At 37.6% G+C, this 13,749-nt stretch overlaps 1 protein-coding gene across 4 annotated transcripts in view; it reads left to right on the top strand.

Moving 5' to 3' along the window:
• The window catches only part of HERPUD2 (HERPUD family member 2), a 34,574-nt gene extending 21,153 nt beyond the window's left edge, over window positions 1–13,421 (top strand). For all 4 annotated transcript variants that reach the window (XM_049893694.1, XM_049893693.1, XM_049893695.1 and 1 more), the window contains 4 exons: window positions 8,869–8,991; window positions 11,600–11,923; window positions 12,623–12,740; window positions 13,225–13,421. In XM_049893694.1, coding sequence (XP_049749651.1) covers window positions 8,869–8,991; window positions 11,600–11,923; window positions 12,623–12,740; window positions 13,225–13,386 — 727 coding nt within the window. In that variant the 3' untranslated portion in view covers window positions 13,387–13,421. The remainder of the gene's footprint in view (window positions 1–8,868; window positions 8,992–11,599; window positions 11,924–12,622; window positions 12,741–13,224) is intronic.
• The last annotated feature ends 328 nt before the right edge of the window (window positions 13,422–13,749 follow it).

The raw sequence follows: 13,749 nt of genomic DNA, 5'->3' as shown, positions 1-13,749 counted from the left end.
CAAAGTGTTCTTAAGACTTTTTGAGTCTCTTAAAGACAATTACCAAAGTATATTGAAGTTTTACCAGTTTGCATTCCCAGTAACAGTTGTTAAAGAGTTTGATTCCACATTCCTTTACAAATATGTACTTGCCAGTGTGATAAATTGGAGTGTCCTCAATAAGACACTACGAAAAAGATTTCTTTTTGTTTTTGTGACTTGCATATTTGTAGGTGTGCTGACAGTTCTTTTAATCTAAAAGGATTTTAATTCTTATTGAGCACTTAGTGTGAGATAGGCATTGTATTAATCACTTATACATCCCTTATTTCATTAAATGTTATACCAGCCCTATGGTCTGTATACTATTTTCTCCCATTTTATGGATGAGAGGAATGAGGCTTAAAGGTTATGTAACTTGCCTCTGTTCACAAAAGTGGTCAGTAGCAGAACTGGAATTCACATGCTTATCTGACTCAGAAGTCTGTGTTCTTAGCTTTGTGGAAGTGATTTTCTACCTTGTCAATCATTTGTTTCAATATTCTTTCCTAGTTTCTCATTTGTATTTTGACTTCTTTTACAGCCGCCCCTCCCCTCATTTAAAACTTTCCTCTAGTCAGATCTGCTGGTCAGATTTTAAGTGGGTGACTGTGTAAGCAAGTCTGTTCATTGGAGGACCCTGTGACCTCATTCAGTAAATGTTTACTGAAGAATCCGCTATGTGCTAGGCACTGAAGGTGAGAAAATGAATTCTGTACTTGTCACATAGGCAAATAAATTACCATCCCCTGTGTGCTATTAAGGTCTTGAATAAAGTACTGAGAGAACCTAGGAGAGGGAGTGACTGTGCTTGGAGGAATGGGGAGGCTTCATGCGTGGTAACATCGAGCCGTGTGTAAGAGGAGTGCAGCAGGGTGAACAAAGCAAGTTCAGAGAGTCTTGAAAGGCATATTCCAGAAATGATGTGGGGATTCCACACAGTTGCTACATCATTTGTGTGGAGTGGTGGGAGAAGTAAGGTTAATTTAACAGATTTTCTATGAAATAATTTTTTCCAAATTGTTGATGTTTCCAGTTCCTGTCATTTCCTCTGCCTCGTAATTCTTGACTTTAAAACATACTAACTAATGTCCTTTGATATAACTTTTAAATATCTATGAAAGACTGTGAATGGCAGTCTTGCAAGTTCTTGGCTTTTGTCATAGTCTCTATTATACTTCACCAGTTGCATTTGTTCCAGTGAACTTGTCCCTCCTCCTTTTTTTCCCGTGTTTTACTTTCATTCGACGGCACTAAGATAGCCTCTCCAAAAAGGGGTTGGCGGGGGGGACCGTCAGAACTTCTGACATCATCTCTGATTTCCGCTCACATGTATTTGTCAGCAGTTTCTTCTCCCTGACTTGTTCAGGGCCAGAGGGAGGAGGGACCAAATTATTTTACTTTGTTTTACTTGCATAAAGAATGTGACATTTTGTATGGAGACAGACATACTACACATTCCAAATAGTTACGTTTTCCCCATGTTTCTACTACTTTACTTGGCTCCTTGCCAAAAAAAAGAACAATTTATTTTGAGTAATAAAATGGATATTAAAGAGTTTCAATAAAAAACAGTAAAGGAAAGGGGAAAATTATCCATGTCTAATGGAAACCCTGGTGGTATAGTGGTTAAGTGCTACGGCTGCTAACCAAAAGGTCGGCAGTTCGAATCTGCCAGGCACTCCTTGGAAACTCTGTGGGGGCAGTTCTACTCTGTCCTATAGGGTCTCTATGAGTCGGAATCGACTCAACGGCACTGGATTCTGGATTAGTATCCTAAATGTGTTAGTATCGTTTTCTTTGCAGTGGTGTTCTTTAATATAGCTGTAATTTTTTTGTGTCATTAACATATGTTTTCATTTAAAGTTGGGAAATTCAAATGAAATACTAGATTTAATAGTTGCTTATAATCATCACAATTTCCAGCTTTTTCCTGCTATGAACCTTGATGATCTGTCATTCAACACATTTATTGTACCGATGATAATAATATAATGGCTAAAGCTTATTCCCTGTTCTTAGGGGCACAGAGTCTGGTTGGAGAGACAGGATAGTAAATAGGCAACTTCTTTTTGGAGTTATTTTCTAAGAGGTAATACATGCACGTGGTACCATTTTTAAAGGGAACAAAAACGCATTCAAAAGTTTCAGCTGTGTCTCCTAGCTACCCAGTTGCCCTTAGAGGCCACCATTGTTAGCTGTTTCTCCTGTATTCTTCCAGATAAACTGTGCCTACACAAAGCATGTGTGTGTGTTTTTTAACACAACTGGTAGCGTACTTACCATACACTCTAGCCTATACCTCGTTTTTTCACTAAATGTAAAAAAAAAAAAAAAAAACTAAGGATTGTCATATTAGTGCACATAGAGCTGTCCCATTCTGTCAGTTGTACGGTATGCCATTATATGGATTACTATAATTTAATGAACTAGTCCCCTGGTGATGTATATTTAGGTTAAACAGGCAATATTTGTATTCACTTTTTTTTTTTAATTTAAAAAAAATCAAATATAGTTTTTAAATGCTTATAAAGTACAGAAAATATTATAATGGACCCTCATGTACCTAATACCCAGCTCCAACAACTGTTACTGGACTAGCATTCTTCATCTACTCCAGTTTGCCCTCTGTTTTTCTGACACTGGGGTATATTTAAAAAAAACAAAACCTAGGTGTTATATAACTTCATCAGTAAATGCTTATTGTCTCTCTGTAACAGCTATTTTTTTTTTTTATGACAGATAAGGACTTTAAATATTCTAAACCACAGTACCATTAGAACATTCAGCAAAATTACAAATCTTTATATCATCTAATACCCAGTTTGTGTTTGGTTTTTCCTGGTTGTCTCAAATGTCTTTCTATAGTTGTTTTGATTGAATCGATATTCAAGAGGTTGGCATATTGCATTTGGTTGATCTTTCTTAAGGCTCTTCTAATCTAATCCCCTTTCACCTCCCTTTTTTACTTCATGCCTTTTTTCTTGTTCTATGTAATTTCCCTGGTCTATAGTTGGCTGTGTCCTCATGGTATCATTGAGCATTTTCTTCTATCCCCATATTGTCTGTAACTGGTAGTTAGATCTAACGTTCAGTTTTTTTTTTCCTAGAATTCTTCATAGGTAGTGCCACATCCTTGCTATTGTGTCACACCAGGAGGCACATAAAATTTGGCTGTCTCACCTCTAATCGTGTTAGGATTGATCAGTGCGTTCAATGTTAACAGCCTGATTTATGCATTATTAAGTTCTTCATCATCCAGGTAGTAGTTTTAGTAGCTGTTAATGATTAAGTCCTGGTAGTCAGCTTGCAAAAAGTCGCAGCATTGAAAACCCTGTGGAGTGCAATTCTACTCTGCAGCACGTAGGGCTGTCATGAGTTGGAATCGACCCAGTGGAAACTGGTTGTGATCATTGACTGGATCCATTATTTCATTCGTTGTTGCAAAATGGTAATTTCCTAATTTTATCATTTCTCTGCTTATTGCCTGTGCTTCTCGTATAAAGAACATTCTCTTATCAACTATTTTGTTATCTTGGAATTCAGTCCATTTAGAAGAAGCCTGATAAATGCTGAATTCTTTACCTTTATTAATTTTCAGAGTAGTAAGTTATGTCCTTGTAACCTGCCAAGGTGGCCAATGAGGTTTTTTTTTTTGTTGTCGTTATAGGTTATCAGTATGAACTTACAGTTTTTTATGTATTCGTGTTTCAGTCTACTGTAGTCATTCATTTTGATGCTTACATTGTCCCATTTTTTTGACCTGTTCAGTTTGTCTGCTGTGTCCTTTTGACATGACTTTTAGTAGGTTTTAATAATGTCTTAGATTTCAGGCATGACAAGATGTCTCAGGCTCATCTTGAACCTGCCTCCGGGGAATCCTGATGAGAAATAAATAGTATTTACAGATCACAACCTGGGTGCTAACAAGCCGTCATTGCTACTCAGTTGCCATGCTTCTAAGCCTTTTCAGTTGTCAGAGATACGAAACAATGCTTTTTTTAGAAAGAAGAAAAATAAATCCTGAGTTCATACTGATATTTCAGGTTAAAGATTAAGGGATTTTTACAGAACCTCTTTGATTTACGTATTTATCTTTTTTTATGAAAATCTTAGATTAGCATAATTATTGCTTTATCTAGTATGTGTTTATTTTTATCAAATAGCTTTAAAGTAACAGTACTGTTTCCACTCATATAATGTGACTTAAAATTTTTTTGGTCCTTTTTGTCTTAGAATTTATCCTACTAGGGATGTATAGTTAAAATGCTGTGCTTTAAAATCAGTAGAAAGATTTGTCTCTGTATGATTATGCTATAAAACTTCATACTCAAGTGTGGTTCCTTTTCTCTGATTTTTTTTTTTTTTTTTACAGCTTGCTACTATTTTCTTTTTGATTTAATTTTTTCTTAATTGTATAAACTGTTTTCATGGTTCCAGCACCTAAAGTGTAAAACAAGCTGCTACATTTAGAGAGGACTGTTTCATTTTTTCTCCTCCCCCTGTTCATCTGTTTTTATTATTTTTTGGTTTATCCTTCCGTTGTTTCTTTGTCAGAATTTAAAGAAGTGTGTGTGCGTGTGTATTTGCTCTCTTTCCTACACAAAAGGTAGCATATTATACATGCTCTTTTGCATCTTCCTTTTTAACAAAATAGCATGTAAGATACAGGAGGTCACTCCATAGCGGTATCTGAGATCTTCATTCCTTTTTTACAGCTGCACAGTACTTCATTAATTGAGTGTATAAACTGTGACATCCAGTCTCCTACTGATGAATGTTTGACTTGTTTCCAGTCTTTTCTTTTATGTGTAGTGCTGCGATGAATAGCTTTGTCATACATCATTTATATTTTTTCCAGGGTATATTTAGGATAGATTCCTAGAAGTAGGATTGATGGGTCAGAGGGTAAATACCTAGGTCTGGTAATTGAAAACAGATAATTTCAACATGATGATAAGTACTATGATAAGGGTCTCTCTCTCTCCTCCTCCCTTTTTTTATTGTTGTTGAGAATATACACAGAATATACCAATTCAACAATTTACATGTACAGTTCAGTGACATTGATTTTATTCTTCAAGTTGTGCAACCATTCTCACCTTCTTTTTCTGAATCTTGTGCAACCATTCTCACCTTCTTTTTCTGAATCGTTCCTCTTCCTTTAACATAAACTTACTTTCCCCTAAGTTTTCTATCTAATCTTTTGAGTTGCTATTGTCAGTTTGATCCCATATAGATAGTTCTTAAAAGAGCACAGTGCTCAAGGCAGACATTCTTTACTAGTTAAGCTGAAGTGTTGTTTGGTTTTAAGAAGACTTCAGGGGATGTTTTTGGTTTAAGGATTAAAGATTATTTCAGGGCAGTAGTTTCAGCAGTTCTTCCAGCCTCCATGGCCTCAGAAGGTCTGGATTCTGTGAGAATTTGAAATTTTGTTCTGTATATTCTCCCTTTTGATCAGGATTCTTCTATAGAATTTTGATCAGAACATTCAGTAATGTTCTGATGGCATTGCAGCATTATTCACGATAGCGAAAAGATAGAAACAACCTAAGTGAGCATCATTGTATGTGAATGGATAAACAAAATGTGGTGCATACATACAATGAAATACTACTCAGCCAGAAAGAGAAATGAAGTCTTGATACCTGCTGTAACATGGATAAAGCTTGAAGACATTATACCGGGTGAACTAAGTCTATCACAAAAGGACAACTCTTGTATGACCTCACTTAAAAAAAAAGAGAAGAGCAGGCAAATGTATAAAGACCAGTTTCTTAGTGGTTATCAGGGGTGAAAGGGAGGGGCAAAAGGGGAATAATTGCTTATGGTGTGCTGAATTTCTCTCAATGTAATGAGCTGTTGTCCCTCTCTCAAATGAACGTCTATTGTTATGGGAAAGGGGCCTGGGAGTGGGAGTAGATTTATTGAGTGTGATATGGCAACAGCCTCATATTGTTACCATTACTTCATTAGGGTAATTTTTAGATATACTCAGAGATGCATCAGTTCCCTGGTGTGAATGCCAAGTTCTTTATAGAAATGTTGTATGATGCTTCTTTGCTCCAGTAGTCTGGCTTTCTCTCCAGGTTTGATAACTAACTGATATCTTCCTAAAGGAATAGCTGGGGTAAAGTTATTTTTCCCTCTTGTATACAGGACTTATTTATCAAGAGTTGGGAGGAACTCTAACGGGGGCTTCTCTGCTATTCCTTCTTATGTAAGTTGGGGGAAGGCTTGGAAAGTAGGAGAAGAGCTATATTCAAGAGATGGAAGGGTCTTTTGAAAATGGGGAGCCACTGTGTGACTCCCGTGACTCCTCCAAGGGCGAGGAAAGCTCAAGTAATACACAGGGGAGTTGGTGCCATCACTTTAGCTTCACGTTTCCTCAGGTATTAAACACTGGTAAGTTTTAGGATCACCACACCTTTTCTAAGTTAGGTTTCTATAATCGAGTATTGCCAAATGTACGTTAAGTAAACAGTTTTAGAATATAATACTAAACAAAATAAATTTCATGAACTTGTTAATGCTTGTATCGCTCAGGATAGACTAGTAATCAGCTAAAGATAAATTTCAAGTAATATGAAGAAAAGGAGAGTTAGTGAATTTACCACTTCTGCTTTACTTATGGAAACCCTGGTGGCATAGTGGTTAAATGCTATGGCTGCTAACCAAGAGGTCAGCAGTTCAAATCCTCCAGGTGCTCCTTGGAGACTCTGTGGGGCAGTTCTACTCTGTTCTCTAGGGCTGCTATGAGTCAGAATCGACTTGACGGAAGTGGGTTTGGGTTTGCGTTTTGGCTTTACTTACGTGCTTTTCCCTGTAGTTATCTTGATATACAAGTGTGAATTTCTGCAAATCTTGCATTACACATTTTGGAGTCATGTTCAGAGTTAGAGATAGGGGAAAGTAAAAACAAAAACAGTTAATATCTACTGAGTACTGAATAACAACCCTGTGAGAAAGGTTCTTTTATTAGCTCTGTTTTATAGATGAGGAAACCGACACATAGAGAAGTTAATTGTGACCTTTCCCAAGTTTTACTAACTTAATAGAAATTTTACTTAATCTAAGAATGCATGTATATACATGTTCTGCTAATCTTGGTTCTTTAAAGAATATCTTGCAGGTATTTGTAATGTTCACTTATAAATTTTACAGCTAATAGCTGTATTTTTTAAAGTTCTTGTTGTTAGATGCTGTTAAGTTGGTTCTAACTGCTGGCGACCCTGTGAACAACAAAACGAAACACTGACTGGTCCTGTGCCATCCTCACAATTGTTGCTGTGTTTGAGCCCACTGTGTCAGTCCATCTCATTGAGGGTCGTCTTCTTTTTCTCTGACTCTCTACTTTACCAAGCATGATGTCCTTCTTCAGGGAGAGGTCCTTCCTGATAATGTGTCCATAGTATGTGAAACGAAGTCTCACCATCTTTGCTTCTAAGGAGCATTCTGGCCGTACTTCGTCCGAGACAGATTTGTTCATTCTTCTGGCAGTCCGTGGTATATTCACTATTCTTTGCCAACACCATAATTCAAAAGCATCAGTTCTTCGGTCTTCCTTATCTTTTGTCCAGCCTTCACATGCATATGAGACAATTGAAAATACCATGGCTTGAGTCAGGTACACCTTAGTCCTCAGAGTGACATCTTTGCTTTTTAATACTTTAAAGACGATTTTCCCAGCAGATATGCAGAACGCAGTACATCATTTGACTCCTTGACTGCTGCTTCCATGGGTGTTGATTGTGGATTGAAGTAAAATGAAATCTTTGACAACTTCAATCTTTTTTCTGTTTGTCATGATGTTACTTATTGGTCTAGTTGTGAGGATTTTTGTTGTCTTTATTATGAGGTGTAATCCATACTGAAGGCTGGAGTCTTTGATCTTAATCAGTAAGTGCTTCAAATCCTCTTCGCTTTTAGCAAGCAGGGTTGTGTCATCTGCATATCACAGGTGTTAATGAGTCTTTCTCCAGTCCTGATGCCTCGCTCTTCTTCATATTAGGCCAGCTTCTCGGATGCTTTTGCTCAACATACAGACTGAGTAATGAATAAGTACAGTGAAAGGATACAACCCTGGATGCACACCTTTCCTGATTTTAAACCACACAGTGCCCCCTTGTTCTGTTTGAACGACTGCCTCTTGGTCTATGTACAGGTTCTGCATAAGCACAATTAAGTGTGCTGGAATTCCCATTCTTCACAATGTTATCCATAATTAAGTGTGATCCACACAGTAAAATGCCTTTGCATAGTTAATAAAACACAGGTAAACATATTTCTGGTATTCTCTGTTTTCAGCCAGGATCCATCTGACATCAGCAGTGATAGCCCTTGTTCCATGTCCTCTTTTGAATCCAGCTTGAATTTCTGGCAGTTCCCTGTTGATGTACTGCTACAACTGTTTTTGCTTGTTTTAAATAGTATATTATTGTTAATATTAAACACCATTCTCTCATTTCTTAAAATATTTTGTCATTGAGTTTATTTTAGGGCTTTGGTGAATAGTTGTTGAGGAGAATGTACTTAACAATGAAAGTAATTTTGGCCTTGTGTGCTGAAATGAGAAGATAAGTGTTGAAGTTTGCCATACATTTTGTAGATGGCTTAATTTATTTTCCCATTAAAACTGGGCTGAAGTGGTAGTTATTCTATGTACTTGAGCCCAGGGCATCTTATGTAAGTCATAACATCTTGAATAATGTGGAAAATAAGTATTTCCCTGTTGAGTAAGATTCCATACATTGTATCAATGCATAATTTGTAATTTGGAAATGAAAATTGAGAGAGAGACCGGCTCCCAACTTCTGGAGCATTAACATTTTCTCCTTCTCTCTGTTGTAGGAACGTGGACAACCCACTTCCTGGGCAGGCTGCTGCGGCTGGGCTCCCAGTGTACCCTGCCTTCAGCCCACTGCAGATGCTGTGGTGGCAACAGATGTATGCTCATCAGTATTACATGCAATAGTAAGTTAACTTGAGTCCATTTTTTTAGTATTTCCAGTTCACATCAGCTAAACCTAACTTTGGCTCCTCCTTTTTTCCCCACTAATTATACTTCGCAGCAATATTCAGATGCTTTTTTTAATCTAACACTTCATATCCTTAAGAGGAGAACACTTAGGAAAGTATCATTGGCGGGTATCAAACCCACGTGAAGAGAAAGAGGGTTGAATGAAAAAGGAAATAGAAAAGTCCTGTGTCAGGGAGGCTTAGGTCTAGGTAGGGCTATCTTAATCATCTAGTGGTGCCGTAACAGAAATACCACAAGTGGTTGGCTGTAACAAAGATAAATTTATTTTCTCACAGTCTAGTGGGCTAGAAGTCCAAATTTAGCGTGCCAGCTCCAAGGGAAGGCTTTCTCTATCTCTCAACTCTGGAAGAAGGTTCTTGTCATCAATCTTCCCCTGGTCAAGGAGCTTCTCAGTACAAGGACCTTCGGTCCAAAGGACATGCCGTGCTACCACTAATCCCATCTCATTAACATCATAGAGACAGGATTTACAACACATAGGAAAATCACATCAGCTGACAAAATGGTAGACTGTCATGTAATACTGAGAATCATGACCTAGCTAAGTTGACGGATATTTTGGGGGGATACAGTTCAATCCATGACAAGGGCTCCAGTGGGCTAGTACTGGACTGTCAGAATTGTAGTAAGCCTTGATTTGGGTTGGCGTGGAACAGCCTTAGCACTGAGTGTGTTTTCGCCACCTTTCTTCCTATGCATTCATTTAGCATTGACTGACTAGCTTCTTTAATGTTATTGTCTCCTTGTGTTTGTGATTGTTATCCTCCTCATTCTTTTTATCTTTCTGGTCACTTTTTTCCTGTCCTTTAGTAGCCTCATTTTTTCCTTCTTTTTAGTGGTAACATTCCTTGCTCAGTTTCACAGACATTTGTGTACTTACCATGAGCCTCACAGCACCCATAGTGTGGTAGGGAAGACAGGATTCAGTCCTGGGTCAGGCCTTTTGGATTTCTTGCTTCCACAACCTTAGCTGTTATCTTAGCTCTCTGCGGATGACTCCCAATTCTTTATCTTTGGCTAAGCTTCATTCCTTTACTTTATAGCCTACTTCCAGTGCTTTTTCATTTTAGACCTGCTTTACTACTGCCAGGTTAACTTCCTTAACACGTAGTTGAATTGGCCATTCCCCAACCCCCAAAGCATCCAGTGGCTCTCTTGCCTACATTGTGAAGCCAAAATCCTTATCATTCCTCTGACCTTCCTCCATAAAACTAACCTAATGCTGTCTTTTATAACCCCATGGCTCTAGGCAGGTTCTTTCTGTCTTGTATGTTGCTGTGGTAATAACTGTCCTTTGAGTGATTACTATGTGCTCAGTACTCTGCTGGGTGCTTTATGTCCCTTGTGTCATTTATAAATCTCGTGAGAACCATGAAAGGTAAGTGAGTTTTATTGTGGCTTGCTACTTAGGACTTAAAAAAAAACCAAACTCAAACCCACTGCTGTCGAGTCAATTCCGACTCATAGCGACCCTATAGGACAGAGTAGAACTGCCTCGTAGAGTTTCCAAGGAGCGCCTGGCGAATTCAAACTGCCGACTCTTGGTTAAGAGCCGTAGCGCTTAACCACTACGCCATCAGGGTTTCCTCTTAGGACTTTACGTATTAGAATATCTGTGAGGTAGGAAGTGTTTTGAAAACTACAAAGCCCGATTCAGACACAAGGTATTAGCATACTGGCTTAGTGTTCGGTAGCCGGGGAAACTTTTATTTTGCTATCTGAATGTTAAACTTGTTATTATAGATAAATTTAGACACATAAAAATGTAAAAAGAATAGTAAAATGAATCGCTGGGTTACCTGTTACCTTGCCTCAACATTTGTTACTTCATGGCCAGTCTTATTGTGCAATATCCCCTTTGCTGGATACTTTTGAAGCAAATCCAGGTTTAATATCATTTTTCTGGGAACGTTTTATAGAAACAGTTTATTCTGACTTTTAGGCAATCAAATTGTAAGCAAACTTCAGGACCACAATCCTTTATAAGTTGACAGTGGTCCTCAATTGGAGATCCCAAAGTCCAAGATGGGGGTTGAGGGATTATTATCTGGAATGTATGTCATATTTTAAATTATGAATACAAAGCACTTATTGTTGACAGTAGACACATAAGGCAATAATTAATATGCATTTTTAGACAGTTCTTTCAAGACATTGTCTGGGAGGGAGGTGGTGATGGCGTCAGTGTATTCTCATGTGGAATAACAAAAGGGCCCTTAGTGAAGATGAAAAGGTTTGGACCTACTGGCTCTTACCTTAGAAGGTAATTTAGTGAAAGAGAGAAAAGAAACCTTGCCGTTCTCACTTCTTCCACCTCTCTCCACCATCGTGGACTACCAGGCTGAGAGAGGCCTGCACCTACCCTCAGACTTTGCACCACTTTTCCATTGGAATTTGTGCTTATCTAAGAAGTGTGGGACAGAAGTTGGGGTACTCCATGTTGGGTTTATGAAAAATAAATATGGCTCTTCAGGAAGTTTTAACAAATACAGTATGGTAAACTTTTTTTCTTTTTAATATTTATTTTGGTGAATATTTCAGTCAAGCTGCAGTTTCAGCTCAGGCCACATCAAATGCCACCCCAGCCCAGCCTACTGCTCCACAGCCTCTAAATTTGGCACATGTTCCTGGAGAAGAACCCCCACCAGCTCCAAACCTAGTGGTTCAAGAAAATCGACCCATGAATGAGAACGTTCAAATGAATGCACAGGGAGGCCCAGTGCTAAACGAAGACGATTTCAATCGAGACTGGCTAGACTGGATGTACACATTCTCACGAGCTGCAATTCTCCTTAGCATTGTCTACTTCTATTCTTCTTTTAGTAGGTTTATCATGGTAATGGGAGCCATGCTACTGGTTTATCTGTAAGTGATGTTCGCTAACTTTTTGTGGTTTCTTTCAATTACTTTCTTAAGCTACTTAGCACAGAATCTGTCATAACGGTAATCTGACAGGGAATGTTGAATGAAGGAATGTGAATGCCAGGCTTCTGATATCTGGTATGTTTCTGATGCCAAAAGTAAGGCAGGTTGTGTTGAATAAGAATGTTTATCAGAATTGTGTAGAGGCAGATTTATTTCCTGTACTATCTTTTATATAAATTGTTAATTTTGCTAGATGTGCTCTGTTAATTATTTAGAACTTGAGAAGGTATATGATGCACACCTACAGAAGGGTGCCCTTTTTTAATAGTAGTTTTCAACAGGAAGTGCTGTGGGTATAGGTCAGATTTTTTTGTATAAGTAGGCTAACTTTCCCTTGCCTCCTTTTCTCCAGGGGGTAAATAAATTTGAATTTCATTTGGGAAAATCTCGAAGATTTTATGACTCCTGATACATCCTGATAGATCATAGAGCCAGTTAAGCCACAGTAGACTTTTAGACTTGAATTGGTTCTGGTTTTGCTGTCATTGCTTTGAGAGAGAAAAGTTTCTGACCTGAAGTAAGAGATGTGGTCTTTTCATTTATTATAGTTGTAATCGTTTTTCTCTTATAGGACACTTAACGCTTTATAATGTTACAAATAAACACAATTGTGGCTTTTCTCTTTATTTTATTGAACAGACACCAAGCTGGATGGTTTCCTTTTAGGCAAGAAGGAGGTCAGCAACCGGCTCCCAACAATAATGCTGAAGTTAACAATGATGGGCAAAATGTAAACAATCTAGAACTAGAAGAAATGGTATGTTAATGATGTTTTTGTATATTTTAAATATAAATATTTCCTCAAGACTATATGGTACCAAAGTAATAAAAGAATCTTGGGTCTTCCACATGTTCAATTTGTGGAATGGCACATGAAGAAAAACTAAATTATGAATTGTGGTGGTTTTATCCTGGAGAACTTAAAATATAACTTTGAGTCAGTCATATGTTAGGATTAAATAGGAAAGATTAACAATATTCCTGAAAATAACCTAGAAAGAAAATTATGCACGTTGAGAATTTATTTTACTGAATTGGCATGTGTCTCCTTTGAACTTAAACACTAAAGAATTGATCTTTTTTGAACTTAGCAAAGATCTCTAATGACCAGCTGTGTACCACTTCCTTATTACATGCTCATATTCCTTGCTACCAAAGAACTTAACTCCCTCCTTTCTGTCATGAGTTAATATTTAGCAGTTCATATCACTTAGGAGTATGTTTCTTGTTTTGTTTGAAAGGAGCGTCTTATGGATGATGGGCTTGAAGATGAGAGTGGAGAAGATGCAGGGGAAGATGCCAGTGCAATTCAAAGGCCTGGATTAATGGCTTCAGCTTGGTCTTTTATCACCACCTTCTTTACTTCACTCATACCAGAGGGGCCTCCCCAGGTTGCCAATTAGACCTGAAAAATTATGCCAGCTGCAAAGGAGGGTTTGACTTTAGGAAGGTGTTTTAAATAACAGTGCAATTTCAAAAAAAAATTTATAACTTACTTTTGATCATCATGTACAGAGATGTTTTTTCTTTAAGCTTCTCATGCGTATGAATATTTTAAGCACAAATGGACTACTAAATTTGTGATTTTTTTTTTGTTTAAATTCTAACAGAACATAGTGTAACAATATTGGTCTTCCAGGTTTTATTCATTTCAATTATGTACATTATACCAAGATAGACCTATTTGTGCATCTTATTTCTTTAAAGAGCTGCTTCACATAATGTCTATAGTTAGTAGCCCGCCCGCCAATGTGTAATTTGAATAA

Source organism: Elephas maximus, chromosome 8 (genome assembly GCF_024166365.1).
Source record: "Elephas maximus indicus isolate mEleMax1 chromosome 8, mEleMax1 primary haplotype, whole genome shotgun sequence".
Taxonomy (NCBI): domain Eukaryota; kingdom Metazoa; phylum Chordata; class Mammalia; order Proboscidea; family Elephantidae; genus Elephas; species Elephas maximus.
This window is presented reverse-complemented; position numbering and strand designations above follow the sequence as displayed.